Source organism: Argiope bruennichi, chromosome 9 (assembly GCF_947563725.1).
Source record: "Argiope bruennichi chromosome 9, qqArgBrue1.1, whole genome shotgun sequence".
NCBI classification, from domain to species: Eukaryota; Metazoa; Arthropoda; class Arachnida; order Araneae; family Araneidae; genus Argiope; species Argiope bruennichi.
This window is the reverse complement of record NC_079159.1, coordinates 117055884-117077664: the sequence shown is the minus strand read 5'-3', so window position 1 is coordinate 117077664 and position 21781 is coordinate 117055884. Positions and strand designations below refer to the sequence as shown.

Genomic DNA, 21781 nt, shown 5'->3' with positions numbered 1-21781 from the left:
CAAAAACAATGGTTAAAATATATAAATAATAATTAAAGGCGAAAAAAATGATAAAAATAAATTTAAAAGCAGTTTATCCGATGATCGTATGTATGTTTTGGAATTGTGTAAAAATTGATTTTTTATTATTTACCTTTACATTTCCTTTTTAGATGTTCCTTGGTTTTTCGGTTAATGCTCTGTTGCAAGAATCAGTAATTATTGGACAAATTAGATGATTACTTTAAAAAATATATATCAAAACTGATATCGAAACTAAAAACATCTAGGAACTTGCCTCACAAACTGCTCTCCAAAATATTGCATTGAAGGTGGCAATAGTTTTTGCCTTACGACAGAAATTTAGGAAAGTTCTCCGTTGATGCTTAATGTTATGATGTTTATCTCCAGTTGAGGGAAACATTTTTAATCAGTGAGAGTTTGAAATCTATGGTGCTGTTTTAAATCCCTGATTATTAGAAAGATGTCAGAAACATACGGTAAGCTCCATTCATATTTCACTTCTTTATTTGTCTACCTAAAGGTGTGATTGCGTTCTATTTCAATCGTTTGTTACTTCTTGAGTAAGGAAAAGTTTTCTGTGTTCTTTCTTTGATGAGCTAGTTAGAATATAAAATAACTTCTAACTTAATTGTTTAGGTATTTGTTGAAAGTGATGGAAACAAATTTAAATTTAATATTGGATCTTGAATGCAAAATTTTTATCTCTTTATGATAGTTTATTATTGTAGTAATATTTACTAATGAAGTAGTTTCATTTTTCTCAGCTATCTATTCTGTATCGTACATGGGTTTTTCACATGCGTGAAAATGTGCATACGCTATATGATAATCATTAATAAAAGCGAAAAACATATATATGATTGAATTATTGGTAATGAAAATTTAAAGCAGTCTTTTCTTCAAGATTTCAATTTTAATATCTTTTTTTTTCTTTGATTAGTTGTTGACGTTTTGCATATTAAATTGTTGAAAATTTTCATATTTGGTGTGGCTTAAGTTGCCTTTTTTTATTAGTCTTTTTATTTGTTTGCGTAATCCTGCAATTTATTATATTATTAAATATAAAAAGGTTAAAAAATTAATCTTGTGAAAATTCAGGGTATACATCGACCAAATATGATTATTGACTCATTTGATGTACATTCTTGTGAAATAATTTTCTTACAAAAAATAGCAATTTCAAAATTAGAAGGTCCAATTTTGACTTAATTCTAATAATTCTGTAATCTTATCTAAACATAGCTATGATTGATTTTATTCCTATATTTTAGTTAAAGCTTAATTTGCTGAGAAAATTTTTTTAAATGAGTATTAAAGTAAAATCTTTTACTCTTTTTGAAGCTTTAATCATAAAGTATTAAATCTTTAAACATAAAGTATATTTTAGCTAAAGCTTAATTTGCTGAGAAAATTTTTTTAAATGAGTATTAAAATAAAATCTTTTACTCTTTTTGAAGCTTTAATCACAAAGTATTAAATCTTTAAACATAAAGTATTACATATGTTGCAAGCATTTATGCTCTTACCCCATTCTTTACATATACATCAATGCATAATTGAATTATTATACTTTGATTCTGAAATTTATGGTTATAAACTGTATATCAGTGACTGATTGTCTCCAAACATCAAAGATTTTGTAATTAATGGCAACCTATGCTTGACATTGACATGTGTTGGGGTTAACTTTAAAATTTGCTAATGACATGAAACTATTACATAAGTAATACTTTATGTCTAATTTAATATAACAATGGTTTTTTATTGTAAGCTTTCATATAAAATGGCTCTGTTATTTCTTTTAAAGTACTGTAAAATAATTTTTACTGTTGTACTTTTTATCATTATGAATCAATGGAAAGTGCTTTAATGAAATATCTCTATTTTTCTTTGAAAATTAGCAGTTTTACTATTCTTTCTAATATTATGTGGAATTTTTTAAAATATAGCACTTTCTTAATTTTTTGCTTGATGTAGAATTATATATATGTTGAATTCTTCTATGTTTAAATGATAATTTAATGATTTTTGAATTGTTAAAAACTTATTTTTTGTATTTGTTATATGTTTAAAAATTCATATATTATTACTGATACATTAAAAAAAATTATGATCCTGAGTTGTAGATTATATTGGTTGTTTGGAAATAAACTTATATTACTCAATTCATTTGTTAATTGGTTTAACTAGGAAAATAGCATTAAACATGGTAATAAAACTAATGACCATATTAGAAGATGATTACCTTTCTGGAGATCGTGGACTGATAATATGACCACTTTTTTCATGGACTATACGGTGCACCGTTTGTGCATTATTCTTTACATTTGAGCTTAACATATTACCAGCAATTTTTAATATAGCTTGTGATGTCATTTAAGATAGTCAAATTTGAGGTATTTAATTTTTAATAGTTAAATACTTTAACTCTAGTAATGATAAGACAGATCTGGTATAATAATACAGTTTCACGGTTTTTTGGGATTTTTTTGGAGTAAGAGCTGTGGTGAAAACTTATAAGCCATTTAACAGCTACACTACATGAACAATCGCTTTTGTATTGTGGTCATGTTACTGGGCAGCAAACCACAAGGTCCCAGAATCTGTCCTCGCGCATCACAATCTGCAATATTAATGACCCTTACGTGATCCTTCAACCTTCGTACAGTTGTTGTAGCACCATCTACCCACAGCAAACCAAAGTCGTCAGATTCACTTGACGCAGCAACACAAAAAGGCCACAGCAACCCAAAGTCGTCAGACTCGCATGATGCTGCAACAGCAACCATTCACCCACACAACGCTTGCCATAACACTTGGTGCTACTCAAATGGGTACAGGTGCATTAGACTCAAAAGCTAAATACATCACCACTCAACAGCCATATCGTTTGTCTCTCCTCCGACTCACTGGAGGGAGAATTTGTGTTGAAAGCTTATAAGCCAGTTAACAGCTATCCTACACAAGCAATTACTTTTGTATTGTGGTCATGTTACTGGGCTGCGAACCACAAGGTCCTGGGTTCTATTCTTGTGCATCAAAATTTGGTGCAGTTTGGTCAAATCAAAGATATATTTGGCCAAACTGCACCATGCGTATGATTAAAAGTATAAGATATAAAAAGCTGAAACAACAGTTTCTAAATATATGCATGCTTGGCAAAATTGTTAAGAAAAGCAAATTGTCAAATATAAGGGAAAAAAATTTAAAAAAAAAAAAAAAGCTCTCAAGAAATTAAAAAAGATTTGGATGGTGTATTTCATCCATCAAGTCACGCAAGGTTACAGATGAGCATTTAACAAAGTTGTGACAATGGGAATTCCCATACAGTTTCACATATAACATGTTGTATGGAAACCTAAGATGCATGTTGAGCTAAGCTGCGTTTTGAATATCTTTCAAAAGTTCCTTTTATCTTTATATTCTGAATTATTGATGGTTTGAGTGATATTAAACAGACTTTACTTTGGAAATTATTATGCAAATTTTAAATTATAATGATTACAATTTTTTATCTTTTACCATCATTTAAAATGGAAGTTTCTACCATTAATTTCTTCTTCACATTTAGGTATTAGTTCCTTTACTGAGATTAATATTATTGTGATTAGACAGCTCTACAATGACTTTGAATTGTTTTGATTTGTTTGCTTTGTCTGCATCAAGTATAGTTTGATGTATCTATTGTAGTTTCAGTGTTAAAAGTAATAGTCTTTGTGTTAGAGAAATGTATTGTAAAGACATTGTTTTTGTGTGATTCTCTATATTAATGAAATTGAAAAAAAAAAAATATTTTGGTTGTTTTTAAAATTTTATGCATTGTAATGAATCAATTACTTATTTGATGTTCTGTTTAATTTTAGATTTCCTTTTTAAATTTCTTGTTATTGGAAGTGCTGGAACTGGAAAGTCTTGCCTTTTGCATCAGTTTATTGAAAGCAAATGTAAGCATTACAACATTTCAGATATTAAATGATGTTTTTGATAGCAAAAGGTATTTTTTTCCCCTGTAAAAATTTTTTTTGTATGTTTGTGATGTGTATTCATTTTTTTATATAAATTATTTCTTTATATATAATGCACATTTAAACTAGAAATTCATATACTTTCTAAGAGTGTTAAGATGCCAATGTTGGATAAAAATACTGAAAATTTGATGCCAATGTTGGATTAAAATACTGAAAATTTGATTCTATTTCTTGAGCTTCAGACTTTTTATAGTTTGTTTATATATATATATATATATTATTATCTATAACAAAAACAAATATTTTGATCCATTTGAATTTATGTTATCAATTTCTAACCATTTATTGAAATTTCAAAATATAAAACGAATTTTGTGCAAAAATTTGATTGACTGAAAAGCTTTAAGTTTAAAAAAAAAGGTCAATTATACTTAATTATTTTTATATTTTATGGGACAATTATTAAGCAAACTTTTGATTGTCTGAAGCATATTTAATAGAGATCCTAATGTTGTGAAATAACAAAAAAAAAAAAAAAAACATATATATATTTTAAAATTTATTTATTTAGAATTGAAAAAATGAAATTTCTCTTAATCTTTTCATTGAAGTATAATTTATCTTTAATAGAAGTTCTAGATAATATATTTTTAAGTCTGCAACTTTTGAACAAATGCTCCATTTCAGCAGAATTTGATAATTTTGGATAGCAGCGTAACAATAAATAAATGGCTGTTTATAAAAGATTGGTATAGCTTCAGGCAAAAACCAACTTCATACTGCATTTAAAAATACACTTAGCATAACTCTGAGAGCAGGAAACTACTTGTACCGGAGATTTACATAATATGACAAGACCAAGTCTGTAGCACTAGAGCACTATAAACATGTTACACTATAGTTCTGATAAGAGATTTTAATTATTGCTTGATTAATAAATAAGGCATTGTAAGATTTCTAGCTTCAAATTCGAATTCATATATTTTATACTGGAACTGATATATTTTTTTCTCCTTTAATAAAAATTTTAAATGAAAATATAATGTTTAAATACTTTCTATAAGAAGGCGATTAATTGAAAGCGCTGCACCTTGTATAAAATATTTGCTGGTATGGTTCCTATTGTTAAGATGTTATTTGCTGTTACTGCCAATTTTTTTATGGAATTTTTTTGATATCTATTTTCTTATTCTTTTATAGATTTGTTTTTGAATAAAAAAAATCAAATTAGATTAAACTGTATAATAAATATTTTCAAATATACTTAAATTACTCTGATAGATGGGGGCTGACGTCAAAAACTATGTCTATTTATAATAAAAATGAATGTATTTGTTAGTACTCTACAGGCCAGATCGTTTGACCTAGAGTTATCAAATTTGATCTAGATATGTTTTGGAGGGTGAAAATGTGCATCTCCAAAACATTTGTAAATGTTTTTTATTAATTAAATATTAACCATAATTTTGTCATTTTCCATGAAGAATTCTGAAAATATTTTAATGCAAAAATAATTTTTACAATATTATAAATTTCAAAAAAATATCTTTCTAATATTAATTTTTTAACACATAAATTAAATTTCTATTTTTAATCAATTTTTGATAAATATTTTAAATATATTTTCCAATAATTTATTTAACAAAAAATAAAAATAAAATTCAACATATAAAAGTATTCTACACTTGCATTCAAAGAATTAGCTTTTATCAACATGACGTCATCACTGATAAAAACTCAAATCAAAAGATTAAATAAACTCTTACTGCTGACTAAATGTAGAAAAGAGTCATTTTTAGTTAGTGTCTATGAGGAATGAAATATGGTATTTTCTAAAAAGATCAATGCAAGAAAAGGGTGTCTGTGAACTTTTAAAATATTAGTATTATGAATCCAGTAATTTTATAGTATTATGGTTAACAGATTTTTTATATATATGATATCCACTCTAATCAAGGTCGCTGCTAATTTCTAAACAGTTAGTATGAGGTATGGAATGGTCTAAATAAAGTAAAGAATAATAATTTATGCAGTTTGATTCAGTAAATGTTCTGATGAATTATGAATTTTAAATTTTTATATAGATCTTCAGTTTTATGCATTATATTTAATATTTATACAATAATTTTTTCATATTTTAAATGAAAAGAAAGGTCCACTCTACTGTGCCTAAAACTGAATGAGCTGTGAAAATTGGAATATTGCTATATTATAAAAATGCATGTACTCCATTGACCATCTGAAAGCAGTTACATTAATTGTTTTCTAGCACTGAAATTTTACTGAAAACTGATTATCTTAAAATTATGAAATTGTTAATTCTCCTTGAGTAGTGATATTCAGAATTTTTTAACTTGATCAGATTTGGTCACAGAAGATAAACCATGTTTTTAAAAATTTGATGTGTCAAGAATATTTCATTAGGATTCATGATTTTTTTAGGACAAAAGGATTATATAAAATTTTGACTTATCAATTTTTTCAGAAGTACATTTATTGACTGAAATATTATTATTTATTATTTAAATTCTTTTGAAAGTAAAATTAAATGCTGAATTTATCATTGACATTTTTGTTGATCGATCTTTGGAGGTATTGCATAAATTGTAAAAGATTCTGTAGTGCGCATAAGAGTTCAATACCAAGCAATTCTGTTTTTGGTACTCATATATTTTTAAAAAAAATATGTTTGGTTTTTTCAAAAAAGATTAGTTTTAATCGAAGTTTAATCACTTTCTCTTCAATTTAAAATTAAAATTTTTTGGGAGCTGAAAATTAGAAAAATACATACGTAGTCCAATGAACAGTTCATTATAAGGCTTCTGTAATAGAATGACTATCAAAATTTGAAACTTAAAAATATTTTGCTGATGAAGATAATAAGATAAAAAGTTGCATAAAATATTGAATTTTTAATGAGGTTTAATCCCGGTAAAGGCAGCTAATTCATAATACTTGTAACAAAAAAATCACGACTGCTTATTTATTTACTCTTAACTTATAAATAGCATTCTATGTGCAGATATTGTAGTTTCAGTTAATGCCACTTGATTGTATATAAATGGCCAAAAAAGAAATGCAGCTTTTCAAGTAGTCACTCTCCCATCGACTGACTGTTTTGATGCCACTTGATTGCTACAGTGAAACAAGAAAATTTTTTGACTATTTGTATACTGTGCCTGCAAATAATATTTTATACACGATTACTGCTCTTACAGATTATGTTTTATTTTTGCAAAATTTACAAAAAATTCTTTTTTTTCTAAAACAAAAATTGAATAAAATTTTATTCTTTAAGATATGCTGATGTAAAGTTGCATTATTGCTTGAGTTTTTGTATTATGAAGTAATTCTGGTATAATTATTTTATGTGTTTCATTCATGATTAAAATAATTATTTAAATTGAAAATTTTTATGTATTTTTTTCAGTTAAAGCTGACTCAAATCATACAATTGGTGTGGAATTTGGATCTAAAGTTGTAAACATAGGAGGAAAATCTGTGAAACTACAAATATGGGACACTGCTGGTCAGGAGAGATTCAGGTAAGTTTGAAAGATTCTTCATATTGTATAAAAAGCAACTAATATTTCTTAATATTCTAGTATAGTTAACTTAGATTTGTTTTGCTTTTTTCTATGTATATGATCTTTGTCAGGCTAATTTTTGTTATTTTTTATTACCTGGAAATCTTGCCACCCCCCAAAATGGAAGCCAGAATATGTGTTTAATTATTAGCCTGTTTTTAAATGTAAATAATTTTCTAATATTAATTTACATTTTTACATAAAATATCTGTTACTATCTCTTTGTGGTGGTGTGGGGGTAGAAGCATAATTTTAGGAAAAGCGATATAAAAATGTGCATAGAACTTTTGTCCAACTATATATATAGAAATAATTTTTTTCATAATTATTTTCTATTATAAGTGCATTAAATATATTTACATAATTTTTATAGAACTTTTATGAATGTATTCTGCTACTGAAATTATCATTATACTGAATTGCACTTTTATAATTTGTCTCATTTTCAGTAAACAGAATTAAATATAAAAACAAAATTTTGAAAAATTCCATGCTTTCTAGGTATTTTTTTATATGATATTTTGAGAAATGTATTATTTCAATTATATTAAATATTTGCATCTTATAGTAATCACCAACTTTACTTGTCAATTATTATTTATATTTAGATCACTAAGCTCTGTTATACTTGATGCAACTAACTAATTTGATGGTATAAACTTGGTTGTATAGGCAATAAAATCTGGAGGTTACTATAAGACAAATACCTTAAATTCTTTTAATTTTTCTGATGAAGTTTACTACTTAAATAATTTGCAATAAGTTATATTTGCTGTAGAAATTTTAGGTTGGGTCATAGAACTGAAAATTCATTATTTATAGTGGAAAGATATTATATTAAACTGAAATGCATTATCACTCATTGCCTGAAAGAATTAAAACTTGCAACTGTAATTATAGTCCATGACTTTAAACATTATTTGAATTTAATAGATTTTTAATATATATTTTTTCTAAACTGTACTTAAGTTAATAAAGAGTTTAGAAATATGGCCTAAATGCTTTTATCATTTTGAATTCTGATCACTTTTGAGAATTTAATTAGTTAAAATTAGCAATCTAGTTTTTAAATTAATTTCATGCTAAATTTTTGTAGGTCAGTCACACGCAGCTATTACAGAGGAGCTGCTGGTGCCTTACTTGTATATGACATTACAAGGTAAATAAAAATTTCTATATTTTTGGTTTAATACAAGGTGAGGGGGAAAATTCGGTTTTATAATAATTATTCAATCATTTTTTTTTTCATTTCTAAAGTTATGTAAGTTTTTTTTTAATATGAATTATATACATTTGTGCATTGAATAGAAAATATTCTTTTTTTTTTCTTTCATAAATAGTATTTTTTTTTTTTTACTTGGCAAATTCCTGTATTAAAATTTTAATGATAAAGTTTAAATGTTAGAGGAAGATGGACAACAAGACCAAAGTAATAAAATATTTTTGACATTCTTAGAAATAAACTTTTAATCATAAATATCAGTATTAAGTTATTATAGAAATTATTAAGTGACAAATTAAAATCACAATAAAATATAATATAGTTATCATTTAAATGTATTATTTTTTACTGACATTCAATTTTCAAATTTACCATTTTCTATTTGAAATGCATTTTAAATTGAGAATTAATTTTAAATTATTATGTTACTTTTTAGATGACTCAATATTTCTGATTATCATATGTATTTAATGTGTAGATCAATTATTGATTTACAACTATTTAAATGAACAACATTTACATCTTAATCTTTTCTTTTATATAATTTTTTTAACTTATACTGCAAAATTAAAGATAAGTTATTGTATCTATTTATCAGGTAATAAATTATAAAGTTGTAAGATTAATGATCTTGTATGCAATATTTATAGGATTATGTATTTGATCCTCCATATGTAGTTATAATTATCATTGCAAGCTGTTTACCTTGAGAGAAAATATAATTATCAGTTTCTCAAAAACAGATTTTTTTTCCTGAACAGTTTTGTATTTTTATCAACTTTTAATATTAAATTTTTAATGAACATGGCTCTTTTTTAAATTTAATATATAGTAGATGCATATTTGGATAAAATTAATAATAATCTTAATTTCTTTACATTTATAATAAAAGTTTAATATTTTGGAATTAGAATTTGGAAATAAGTACATTTCAACAGTGTAATATTTTTATCTTTGATAAACTAATAATTCATGATATTTTGTTACCTTTTACTAATTATTTTATGCAACTCAAAATATTAATTACTAATGAGATAAAAACAATTTAATATTTGCTTACTATATTTAGACTTTATTTCCTTCAATAAAAATTGCTTTTTTATCATGATAAAATGAGAAAATGAAAGGCATTTGTTTCTTAGTTAAATGAATTGCTTTAATTTCAGTACAGTGACAGGTTGTTTAAAAATTATCCTTAGTCCATGATACATTATAAAAAAAATTTGAGAATAATGTATGACATTTCTATGAATGGTGCAGTGATTTTAAAATTTTTGTCTTAACAATGTGATGAATTTGAATTAATTCTTTTCCAAATCGAAAATAACTTTTTATTTTACATGGCACTGTTGTGTCATTTTCCATATTCTGAAATTAAATTATGCTTGTTTAAATAATTGAATATTAAAATGCCGCAGTTGTTACAAGCATTTATGAATAAAATAATCAATTACGTAACTAGAATATTTATGTAATCTACAATCAAATGTATCATTTAACAGAATTTTAAAGAAATATTAAACTGTGACTATCAGTTTAAGGCACCAAATGCTAAATGAAAAAGAAGAATTTTATCTATAAAGGGTTATTTAGTTTAATTAAATACCAGTAAATTTAATACTTGTTCAGTTTAACTAAAAACATTTCTTTATGAATGTTAGCATTTATTCTATCTATTCTTCCCACAGTTAAAGATTTCTATCTGAAAATAGGTATATAAAGTGCTCTTTTAACATTGCATGAATTGAAGAGGAAGGGGGAATGAAAGATAGACATAAGTTAAACAGAAAAATTTGCGGAGTGCAATTAGGAGACAAATTCAGTTGAAAAAAGGGGGAGGTGGGAAGTAAGCAAATTAGGGGAAGTAAAAAGCAGTGCACACTCCTCTTCATATCAGATATGGAGAATCAGTTACAAAAAATAAAATTGTTTTATTCTTCAACATATTTTGAAATAACCACAATAAAATTATAATATATTGCAAGTAACTCACCAATTTTTAATAACAATAAAGAAAATGGAATTTATTTGAAATTAAATATTTAAGATGATATTGAGGTGAATAGTCTTATTTTTATCTTAGAAACATCTCTTTGAAGCTGACTTAGTTGGTTGGTCCATCTCTTAAGGTTGATTGGCTTTATAGTTTTTTTTTTTTTTTTTTTTTTGTGTGTGTGTGTGTGTGTGTGTACATGTTAAGCCAAGGATTAGACAGAATATAGTTCCATTGCCATATAGAAATTATAACTTTATTTATGAAACATTTTTTTTTGTATGTTGCCAGAGCATTATATTAGTTTTAAAAAATTGATCCTTTGATTCTTTTTTTTAAATGTGATTATAAATAAATTATTGTAACACATTTTAAAATAATGAACATGTCTTACATTTTTAATTCATGAGTGATTGTTAAAGTTAGTATTTTATCGAAATAAACTTTGTCAAATATTATTTACTGATGGGTTTTTTTGTACATTTATTTAAAATAGTTTAAATTTTCTATCACTAATTTTAATTTTGCTCTTTTATTAATATGCTAGTTTTTAGCAATGCAGAACAACAAATTCTAAAACACAATTATGCATTAATAATCGATTTTGCACAAGAATCATATTTTTTGCAGCTTTTTAATTATTTATAAATTGTAAATGAAAAATAATTTCTGAGCTACTAACTGTATACTAATTTTAAAACTGCTGGTGTCAATGTACTGTATATTTTTAATTTATTAGTTCTCATTATCTATTTAGCCTGCTAAATAGATAATGAGTTGAATACTGAATGAGTAGATAATAGTTTCCTAATATATGGTGAATTTTTATTAAATTTCCTTCCACATTAACAGATATCAAAGTCTCATTAGCTATCATTAGCTATTTTCTTTGTAGCTTATTGTTTTTTTAATATTTGATTCTTACAAATTTGAAATTACAGGAGAATTTTTTTTATGAAATAAGTTTCAAATTTCAGTTTGCTTCTTTGGGTTCATTTTAATTTATTTATATTAATGAAAATTGATGGTGTGTATTTTTTATAGTCGTGAATCATATAATTCCCTCTCCAACTGGCTAGTGGATGCTCGTACACTTGCAAGCCCAAACATTGCTGTATTGCTGGTTGGCAACAAAAAAGATTTAGAAGAAGATAGAGAAGTCACTTTTCTGGAAGCAAGTAGATTTGCCCAAGAAAATGGTACTTTGCAGACTTTTATTTAAGAAATCATTTTTTTTTTTAATATATTGCAGTTTTTAGTGAAATATTTGGCACTTCTATGAGTTGTTATTGAAGTTCTTGTCTTTATGACTAAATTACTCTGGAGTGCGTTTTCTATGTGCATGCTTGGTGTAACAGGAGGGGGGGGGGAAACAACCATGAATCAGTAAAATTTGTTTTGACTACTTCCTGTTAATGCTAACTATATAGTTGTGGAAATTGAGTTGAATTAAAAACCTTAATTTAATTAAAAGATTTGTTCCATTAATATGATATTTAATCCTAAAATGTTTAGCATTTTTTCAATTATATTCATTTTGTAACTATGAAAGTGCTTAGTTCTGTTCATTTTTAGACAGTGCATTTAAATTATTATAAGAAGAAAATATGCATTGATCTCATTTGTATTAGCAAAGGATAAAAAGATAACATTTTAATTGTAATTTCCACATGGTCAGTAATCACATGGGTTTTGCATAGTTTTATGAGATGGAAAAAAAAAGAGCCTTTTATGATAGATTTTGATTATTAAATTATTTTCTTGATCTTAATCATTATTTTGATTAACTTTTTTTTTATGTGTGAATTGTCATATTGCTATGACTCAGAAGTTTCAAAGCAATGTGTATGCTTTGCTAGCATACACCTTGCAAGCATATGCTATATATACATTATTGCATTATTAGGCAGAAATTTTTGACTTTATTTTAAAATAGAGAATTTCAGATTATTTTATAAAAGTGATAAATCCTTATCTTTTTTGAAGAAAATTATTGTTAATTTTAGAAATCAGACTTATATAATTTGAGCTTGTGAATAATTTTATTACTAAAAGGTTTGTATTTATACCCAATAAGTGGGGACTTCTTGTTTCTGCCTCCCCTTTCAAAAAAATCTAAAATATTTTTTCCTTTGGTGTGGTTTTTTTCCCCCCTTTCAAAATTAAAATGGATTCATTATAATGTGTACATTTTGAGTATATATTTATTAAATTTTCTTTTTTGTGCTATTCATTAAACTGAGATAACTTGGAGTTGTACTAATTAAGAAATTTTATAGAAAAGTATTCAGAAGCTTATGGCAAAGTTAATATATTGATTTTTCTAAAAAGATAATCTGTATATATCTCTCTCAATAAAAATATTATATATAGAGATTGTTTCCATTCTGGTGTCCATTTTTTTCTGGTAGCCATTTCTTTCTATAATTCTATTCTCATGTCTACTTTCATAGCTCTTTATTACAATATTCTTCCTTAATTTTTAGAGTTGATGTTTCTTGAAACAAGTGCTCTCACTGGTGAAAATGTGGAAGAAGCATTTTTAAAATGCTCCAAGACTATATTGGCAAAGATAGAAGCTGGTAAGTTACATAGATTTGATTAAATTCCTATTTTTAAAATTTCTGATAAGTTTTGTTATCCAGTTAACATTAGTAATCCCCAGTTAACATAATATTGGAAAAAAAACCCATGTATAATTTGAAATTAGAGTTAAAATTGTTATTTTCGAAATGTTTTTTAAAATTAAATTTGCTACACCTTTTATATTACTTGTTCCTGAATGAATAATATTTAAGTTTATTAAAAAGCTTATTTAAAAAATGATACCAAAATGTACAAAAATATTAAGGGTTAAAACTATAATTGCAACACATTAGTAGCTGTCAGTGTAACAATCTGTGTTGAAAAGTTTAACAGAAATACAGATAAATTTAATTATTATTAAGATAAAAATTTCAACAGTGAACATTATTATTAATTTACAGGTGAGCTTGACCCTGAAAGAATTGGGTCTGGTATTCAGTATGGCGATGCATCACTTAGGCGACTTACCCGTCACCAACAGCGACAGCAGAGATCTCTGGATTGTGCTTGTTGAGGTGACAAATAACTTTTTGAAGCTGTTATGAACAGATGTATGTAAGTTTTCCTAGGACATATATTTCCATGTTTGTATATAATTGACCTAACATTGTGCAGTGTAGTCAGTGCAAAGAAAATAAATAATAAAGCCTTTGTGCAAAGCTGCATTTATTACTTTGGAATCATGTAAATTGTTAGGAGTTAAAACTTAGACTGAAATATTAGAAATGGTTTGACTATTTTTTCAATTTGATATTGCATACCTTATATATTTTTGAGTTGTTTTAAGTGATTCATCATATTTGGTAACTAATTATTAGAATTTTATATTAATGAATAATCTAGATTTTCTGTATTTGAGCATCAATGAAGAAAAAATTAATGAAAATCATATAATTGTGCTCCAACATAATTTAGAAAAATCATAAATGCATTTTTCATTAAAAATTTGAAATCTATTATTTTATATATTATATTTACTTTAGTAATTTATAATCAATTTCTTGGTGGTTGTGCTTTGTTTTTTCTTTTTTGTTTTGTCTTTCAGTATTATTGTTTAATAAATTCTCCATAATTGGTATTTTACTTTTTTATATACATTCCTGCTTTTCCATTTAATAAGGTATTCTGATAGCAATTTCATAATTTTGAAATTTATGTTGTTAAAGCATTTCTGGCTTTTAAAATAGTTTATTGTGTTTGGTAGAAAAATATGTATAAATGTTCGACATCATAGTTTTGTTGAATTTGTTATATATATACATTTCTCTTCTCCTGTCTCCCTCTCCAAAAAAAGTGGTTGTACATTTACAGATTTTATTTTTTACTTAAAGCCAGTGGTGTCAGCTTGCTATTGTTTCTGTTTTGATGTATTTAACATTAAAACTTGATTTTGAACATCAAAAGACAATATTAGATGCATATTGAGTTGAATTACAGGAAAATAAAATGAAGGATTGAAAAATATTTTTAAAAAAATGTGTATGATGAATACATTGAAAAAAAGATGTGCTTTAGTTTGCAGAAATAAATAGGATTTAATTAAAAAAAATGTGTTTATTTTATGCAATTATATTTCATAGTAAAGAAGATTGTAAAGAATTTTGTTATATTTATTGCATATGTCATAACATTTTTATAGTGCATGCATTTAAATAATAATGAAAAAAAAAAAAAAACTGTTACTTTTCTTGCATTTAAAAACATCTTAAATTTTTTAGAGTAATATTTTAAATGCATTTTTATTATAATCAGTCAATGCATGCTTTTTGCATATATTTATAAGATGCAAAGACTTAAATTTCTTAGTAGATGTTATTTATCTATTGTTCATTAATTGGTAAATAATTGTATTAATTTGGCTGAAAAGTTTGATGAACAGGGTGCTACTTCAAATATTGCCCATATTATTACATTATTGCCGTGAGTTTCAAAATTCACCCTTGAATAGTTTCAAAAGAGGACATTAATGAATTCAAACAACTTTTAAAATTGCCCTTCGTAGAATATAATATTTAATCAGCAAAAAAGTGTCACTAACTAAAATTAAATAAAATTTTTATTTATGTTCAGACTGATAAAAATTTCATTATTATTATTATTATTTTAATCATGTAAAATCTAAATTATTTTATAATTCTCAACATTCTTTTTTTTCATGTCATATTTACCGCATACAGTATTTTTATGTAGAACTGATGACTTTGTTTTAAATTTGAAAAATTGCAAAGTATTCAGTAAAAATGAAATTTATTGGTCCTCTTATTTTAGATGAAAATTATAGGCTTTGAAAAGTTTCCATATTGCATTTATTAACAGTTAAATCTCAGTAAAAAAATGTTATATTTATAATATCTTTGTATATATTGAACATATTATTTTAAGGCATATGTGTTGATTGAAAGTTTGCAGTAGAAATGTTTTGTTGCTTTTTTTTGTATTTTCTAATTATAAGTTTTATTATTATGTAAAGAATGCATTTAATTAATAAAGATGCAAAGGATTAAAAGCATGGTCAATTTGGATTCTTCTCTTATTTTTCTGATGTGAAATTCAACATATGGGAAAATAATATATTCTAATTTTAAAAAATTCTAAAAATTACTTAAATTTATTGCATTTTTTTTGTATTTCCTAATTGGAAGTTTTTCTTATTATATAAAGAATGCATTTAATTGATAGAGATTCAAAGGATTAAAAGCATGACCAAATGGATTCTTCTCTTATTTTTTTTATATGAAATTCAGTCTATGGAAAAATAATATATCCTAATTAAAAAAAAATCTAATAATAACTTAAAAAGGTTATAAATACACTGATATTGTCAAAATCAATATGCAGTGATACAGGAAAAAAAAAATGTATTTTAGAAGATTTACTCAAATATTAAAAACTGCACTGAATTTTTATTTATTTATTTATTATTTTTATTCAAAAGGAAATAGTTGCCACATTCAGGTGTTTTGATTTTAAACTTGCATTTCATTTCTTTTTATCAGATTTTATGAATATATGTTTGAATTTTAATGGTTAATATATATGGTTTTGGTTCATTGTTAATTTATTAAAATTAAATTAATTCTATGTATAGTATTGGTTTCAAATTGACTTGCAATGAATGCTTCAATTTCACATTTCACTTATGAATTGTAATTAAAGTTCAACTTTTAAATTTTAGGTATTGAAGTTGAGAGCTAAAATTTCTTTTTGTCCAGCTATAAAATTAGATTTTTCATTAAAACATTAAAATTCACTTTTTACTCTTTTTGAAATTTCATTTTGCTGAATATTTTTAGTTTGGATTAGTTGCAAGTTATTTGTTTGAACATGATATCTTTTTCATTTATGCTGTAGTATAATTTTTGTACTGAGAGTAATATTTCACTTGCTGAGATTTTTTTTTATATATATAATTTTATGTGGATCTTGATGTTAACAGAAATATCTGAAATTTACGTAAAATTTGTGTAATCAATGCTTTATTTAATCCCGTATTAAAATTAGACTATATTGAATAAATTTATCAAAAATCTTTCTTAGTTTTTTTATGTTGAATTAAATAAGTTATAATTAATTATCTGCACTGTATCCTTTGATATATGTTAAAATGGCATTGGGTAATTTTTGGAATGTCATTAGCCAAGATTGTTAAGGTAACTAACTAATGAATAAGAACTAGAATTTATTTTGAATTTAAGCTTTAATATTTATCTATTTTTTTTGTTTGGAATGTGATTTCAAAGTTTCAGTTATAATAACCTTGTCAAAGCATACATACATCTGTTAACTATGAGTAGAAAATCTTATGATAAGGATTTGTTTGATGTAAGATATATTCTGTCACATGCAAAAAGTTATCAATTTCTTATATAATATTAGCTTTTTTTTTTGTATAAATTGAAAATGAAAGCACATTGCTGCGTTTGCCAGCTTTTATGATTTATCACAAAATTAAAATCAGGAAATATTATAGCTTTATTTGCTGTATACTATGTAAAAATATGTGGAAGATTGTATTGTAACTATCTCAGATTTGTTTGTGTTTGTAAAATATTAGAGATGTAATTATGGATATAAATATATATATACATATATACATGCATATATATATAACACAGTTGTTATATTAACATATGACTATAGGTTGTAGAATTCTAAAGCTAATTCTTATATGGCAAACATTATCTGCCAACATCAGCTGCTGTATTACTGGCTTATAAAAATTTGTGGTTTGTGTCATTTGGTATTTATTATTATTATGTGAAGTACACTGCTGTTTAACTGTCACCTTGTATTGAAGATCTGTATATATGTATTTTTAAATAAATTATTACATTTCTAAACTAACTAAGCATTTCCTTTTTATTATTACTTTGTATGTGCAATAATTTAAAATTTGTATCTGTTATCTACATAATTTTAAAATTACAAAGGTTTTTTTAAAAAAGAGTTTAAAAAATAAACAGTAGAGTAATTTTTTTCTTTGAGAAGTTTTGCGTGTTATATTTTTACTGATGGTGGACTTTCATTTCTTTTTTTTTAATCATTCATATATTTTACATAATAATTTCTCATAAATTGTTTTAAAAAATTCATTTTGTTTTCTTAAAATTTTAAATTTAATATCATGTTTGATAATTTATATTTTGTTGTGCTGTCTCGTGCAATTTTTCTTGAGACAGCTCAACAATTGAATTTATGATTGGAGGGTCACAGTTTCAAGATGATTCCAGGCTTCTAGATTAATACCTGATGTGCATTAAATTTATCTAAATCAAAAAGACTCTTGTTGGTGTGCCAAAAGTTTTCCTCATTTAACCATGATTTAAAAAATTCAAGATCGATTAAAAACAACACCATTTATCTAAAAAGAAAATTTTAATAGAAAAAAAGAATGGAATTGTTATATGAGCTAAGCTTCTGAATGCATTGGTTGATAGATAAACATTATTATTTCTCTTTCCTTTTATTTACTGGAAGTGCTCATTAAGATTTCAGTATTTTGCGCCCACTGTCACTTTTTGATAATGTAATAAACATTTTCTATCCCATGAGTTTTGAGACTTTGAAATCTTGGAATAAAAATCCTTAAGCACAAATAAAGTCATTTTTAGTATTATGCTAAGTGATATCTGTAACTGATGGATATGAGTACTTCTACTTGTTAAACCTATCAGTTATTATTGCTTTTACAAGAGGAGAGCATGGGTTGGAAAATTGAGTTCACGATGAGATATAATATAATGGTAATATATCTTTAGGATATTCATTGGTTGAAATATCGAAGAATAATAGCCTGCCAGTTTCGAGGAAATGATCTCGAACTTCCTGTATAATTTATCATTAATAATGTGTCTTTCGAACTGAAGGTTTGGGACAGCGCAGTCAATAAGTTATTGACTTAGCATTCAAGAGATCTGAGTTTGGTCCTGTACTAATGTTTTTCATTTGTTTTCTTTCAAAATTATTTCAAATTAATTTAACAATTTACAAATAGTTTTAATTATTATGTTTTTCATTTTTTTTATGCACAATAAATTTTTATTCTCCTAACTCTTGGAATTATAATATATTTTTTAGAAGAATAATAATTATAGATTTATATGCATTTTTAAGCGTTCAAAATTATTTAAATTAACATTATTACGTTACTAAATTTTTTAATTTAAAAATTGTGTTTATTTATGTGGTACTTAAATTATAATTATAATTTAATTTTTAAGTGTTGAAATAATTACAGACATAAATGATGATAAATATGCATTCTAATTATTGGCATAAAAATATTTCTTGAATTTTATATTACTTGCAGGACCAGAATAGTAATTATAAAAGCATTGGGAAAAGATAAATATATTTTGACATCTTTCACAACTGATAAATAATGAATATCCACAAGAGAAAAAATATTAAAGTGATCGATTGGAAACAAATTTCATTTATTTTCAGAAAATTGAATAACATACGAAGTTTACCGTGTCATAACGTAAAAATTTTGGACTATCTACTTATGCATTTCATAACTTAATAACCTGTCTTCTACTTTTTCTTTTCGATTATTTATAATGAAAACGTTTGCTGATGTATTTAATAAATTATCAGCTACTCCCTTTAATTTTCGATATAAATGCGGCTTCATTGAGTTATAAAAAATAATTTGTCATTATTAAAATCCAAAAATTTAACATTTCTCAGTTCAGAAAGCAAAGCAATGACAATTTTCAAAAGGTCTTTTTTTTTCGGTGTTTTTATTGAGTTAGTTAATTTATTATTATATTTTTTCTCTCTTATAAAACATTGTTTGCAGATAAATTTGTTTATCCTGTATTTCGTATCTAACATAAATTTATTGTACTTAAAAAAAAAAAAAAAAAAAAAACGTATGTCTTAGATTTAAACAAGAGCTCTCTGAGGTCAAATTGCTTGATTTTAAATTGTTGTAAGAGGAAAGAAATGACTAATGGATTTGCGCTCCATTTTTACCTCAATAATGCTATAGCAGAATTATTCTTTTTTACTTTCTCGAATGCAAAATGCAGAGAAAGTATTGTAATCGTCAATAAATTCAATATTTTGATGAATCTCCATGTCTTAGACTTCAATGACTTCGAAAACACATTTTGGGAAAACGTCTGTTTTTGTACGACAAAGATAACTCAAAAACGTTTTGAGCTATATGGATGAAATTTGGTATATGCACAAAATTTGAAGATTTCAGTCAAATTCAGCAAAAATCTGTTCTGACGAAGTCCGAATATAAAGTAATTCGATAACTACGAAACGAAGAGAGCTAGATGGATACAATTTGATACACATTTACACTGTTAATAAATTACATTTGATAGATTTAACATTTATATTGTTGACACCCATCGAATTGTGAGCCAAAATCAAAATGGGGGGGGGGGGTTGGACGTCTATCGGTCAGTATTTTCGTAAGCACGTAAACGCGATAACTCAAAAATGCAATGACTTAAATATATCAAATTTGGTATAGAACTACAGTACAAGTGTAGCTCTATCTCCAATTTTGATTTCATTCGGTTGGGAGAAAATGCGTCTAAAATACAAATTCCATTTTCGAACATTATTAACCGTATGCAAAAATTAATCGCCAAAAAATTCGCCAAGGACTACACGATAGATTCAGTAAAAATGCTAATTCACATCAAAAGTTAATATTTTGTATCTATTGTAAGCCTATTCCAAGCAAGACGTTCTCTGCTTAGCCCAAAGTTCACAATTTTTTATAGTCTTAGAGAATAAGATTTACTAGAGGGTATGTGAAAAAGTTTTTGGGTAGCAACGGTGTTGGTTTAGATTCCTTTGAATGACTGGATTTGAAAGGAGTTTTATCGTAGGCCCTTCTGTTCTTAACACTAAGTCATTCGAAAATAAACATTAGGAATAAAGAATATGTTCTCTTGAAAAATTGCAAAAGTCGAAAAAGATATAAGTAAAATTAGTATCGTATATAAATGGCGGAGAATAGTAACATTTTTTCTCACCTCATTAGTCTCATTCATTTGACTTCAAAGGCCTGACGCCAACTCATAAACTATGTCTTCAGGGGCGTTCCTTAAGAGGAAGTGTTGCTCTCCCTTCCCGAATTTACTATGGTTACACTATTGTTTATTATTCTGAAACGTTTTTCAGAAAATTCCGTCTAAGAAAGCAACTCTAATAAATATTTATTATCTTCGTATTATTTTTATCTTTCAGAATGAATTATCTCTATGTCATTTTGAACCAGCGGGAGTGATCTCAAACCTTTCTCGCATGCTCTCTAATAAAAGTATTGTTCCCTTCCCTGCCCCTGCATAAAATTCTGGATCTTGAGTTTGGACCTTGCAAATTGCAATTCCTTGCAAATAGCGTTGGCGAACATTAATTACCAAATATAGATCTTTGATGTTTTTATTGAATCTATTGTGTGATCTTTGGTGATATTTTTTGGAGATTGATTCCTGACATGCATTTAATAGTACCCGAAAATATAATTTACGTTTTAGACGCGGTTCAGGTCTATGTCAAAACAAGATATGACGTAGAACTACAATTACAGTCATAAAGTCACATTACAAACGTTATATATTTTAAGTCATTCGTTTTAGAGTTATTGCTTGCAGATCAATGACCAGTTAACACATGGACGGATTTGGTTCCACCTTCGTTAGAAATATATACTTTAGATGTTAAATCTCTGCGCCAAATTTTATCCATCTAGCTCTCTTCGTTTTGTAACTATCGCTTTAAGTTTTATTGGGACATCCGGATTTCCTCTGAATGAATTTCGCCCAACCTCTGAGAGAAATCTACAAATTTGGTCGTAAGTTATATTAAATTTCACTCTTTTAGCTCAAAGAGTTTTAATTTTTCGTTTTGACAGACCGACAGATATAATAGGTTTTTCGAAGGGAGGTTT

General features: G+C 25.7%; 1 protein-coding gene across 2 annotated transcripts; it reads left to right on the top strand.

The window, feature by feature from the left end:
- Window positions 1-317: 317 nt before the first annotated feature.
- Window positions 318-17703, top strand: LOC129984073 (ras-related protein Rab-4B-like). Of its 2 annotated transcripts, XM_056093845.1 has the most exons (7): window positions 318-479; window positions 3867-3947; window positions 7402-7516; window positions 8655-8717; window positions 11818-11972; window positions 13260-13355; window positions 13761-17703. In XM_056093845.1, the coding sequence occupies exons 1-7, from the start codon at window positions 464-466 to the stop codon at window positions 13871-13873; spliced, it is 639 nt and encodes a 212-aa protein (XP_055949820.1). In that variant the 5' UTR covers window positions 318-463; the 3' UTR covers window positions 13874-17703. The 2 variants fall into 2 exon arrangements, with proteins under 2 accessions (XP_055949820.1, XP_055949819.1); XM_056093844.1 differs by lacking the exon at window positions 318-479 and having other exon boundaries at window positions 3848-3947.
- Window positions 17704-21781: the final 4078 nt, after the last annotated feature.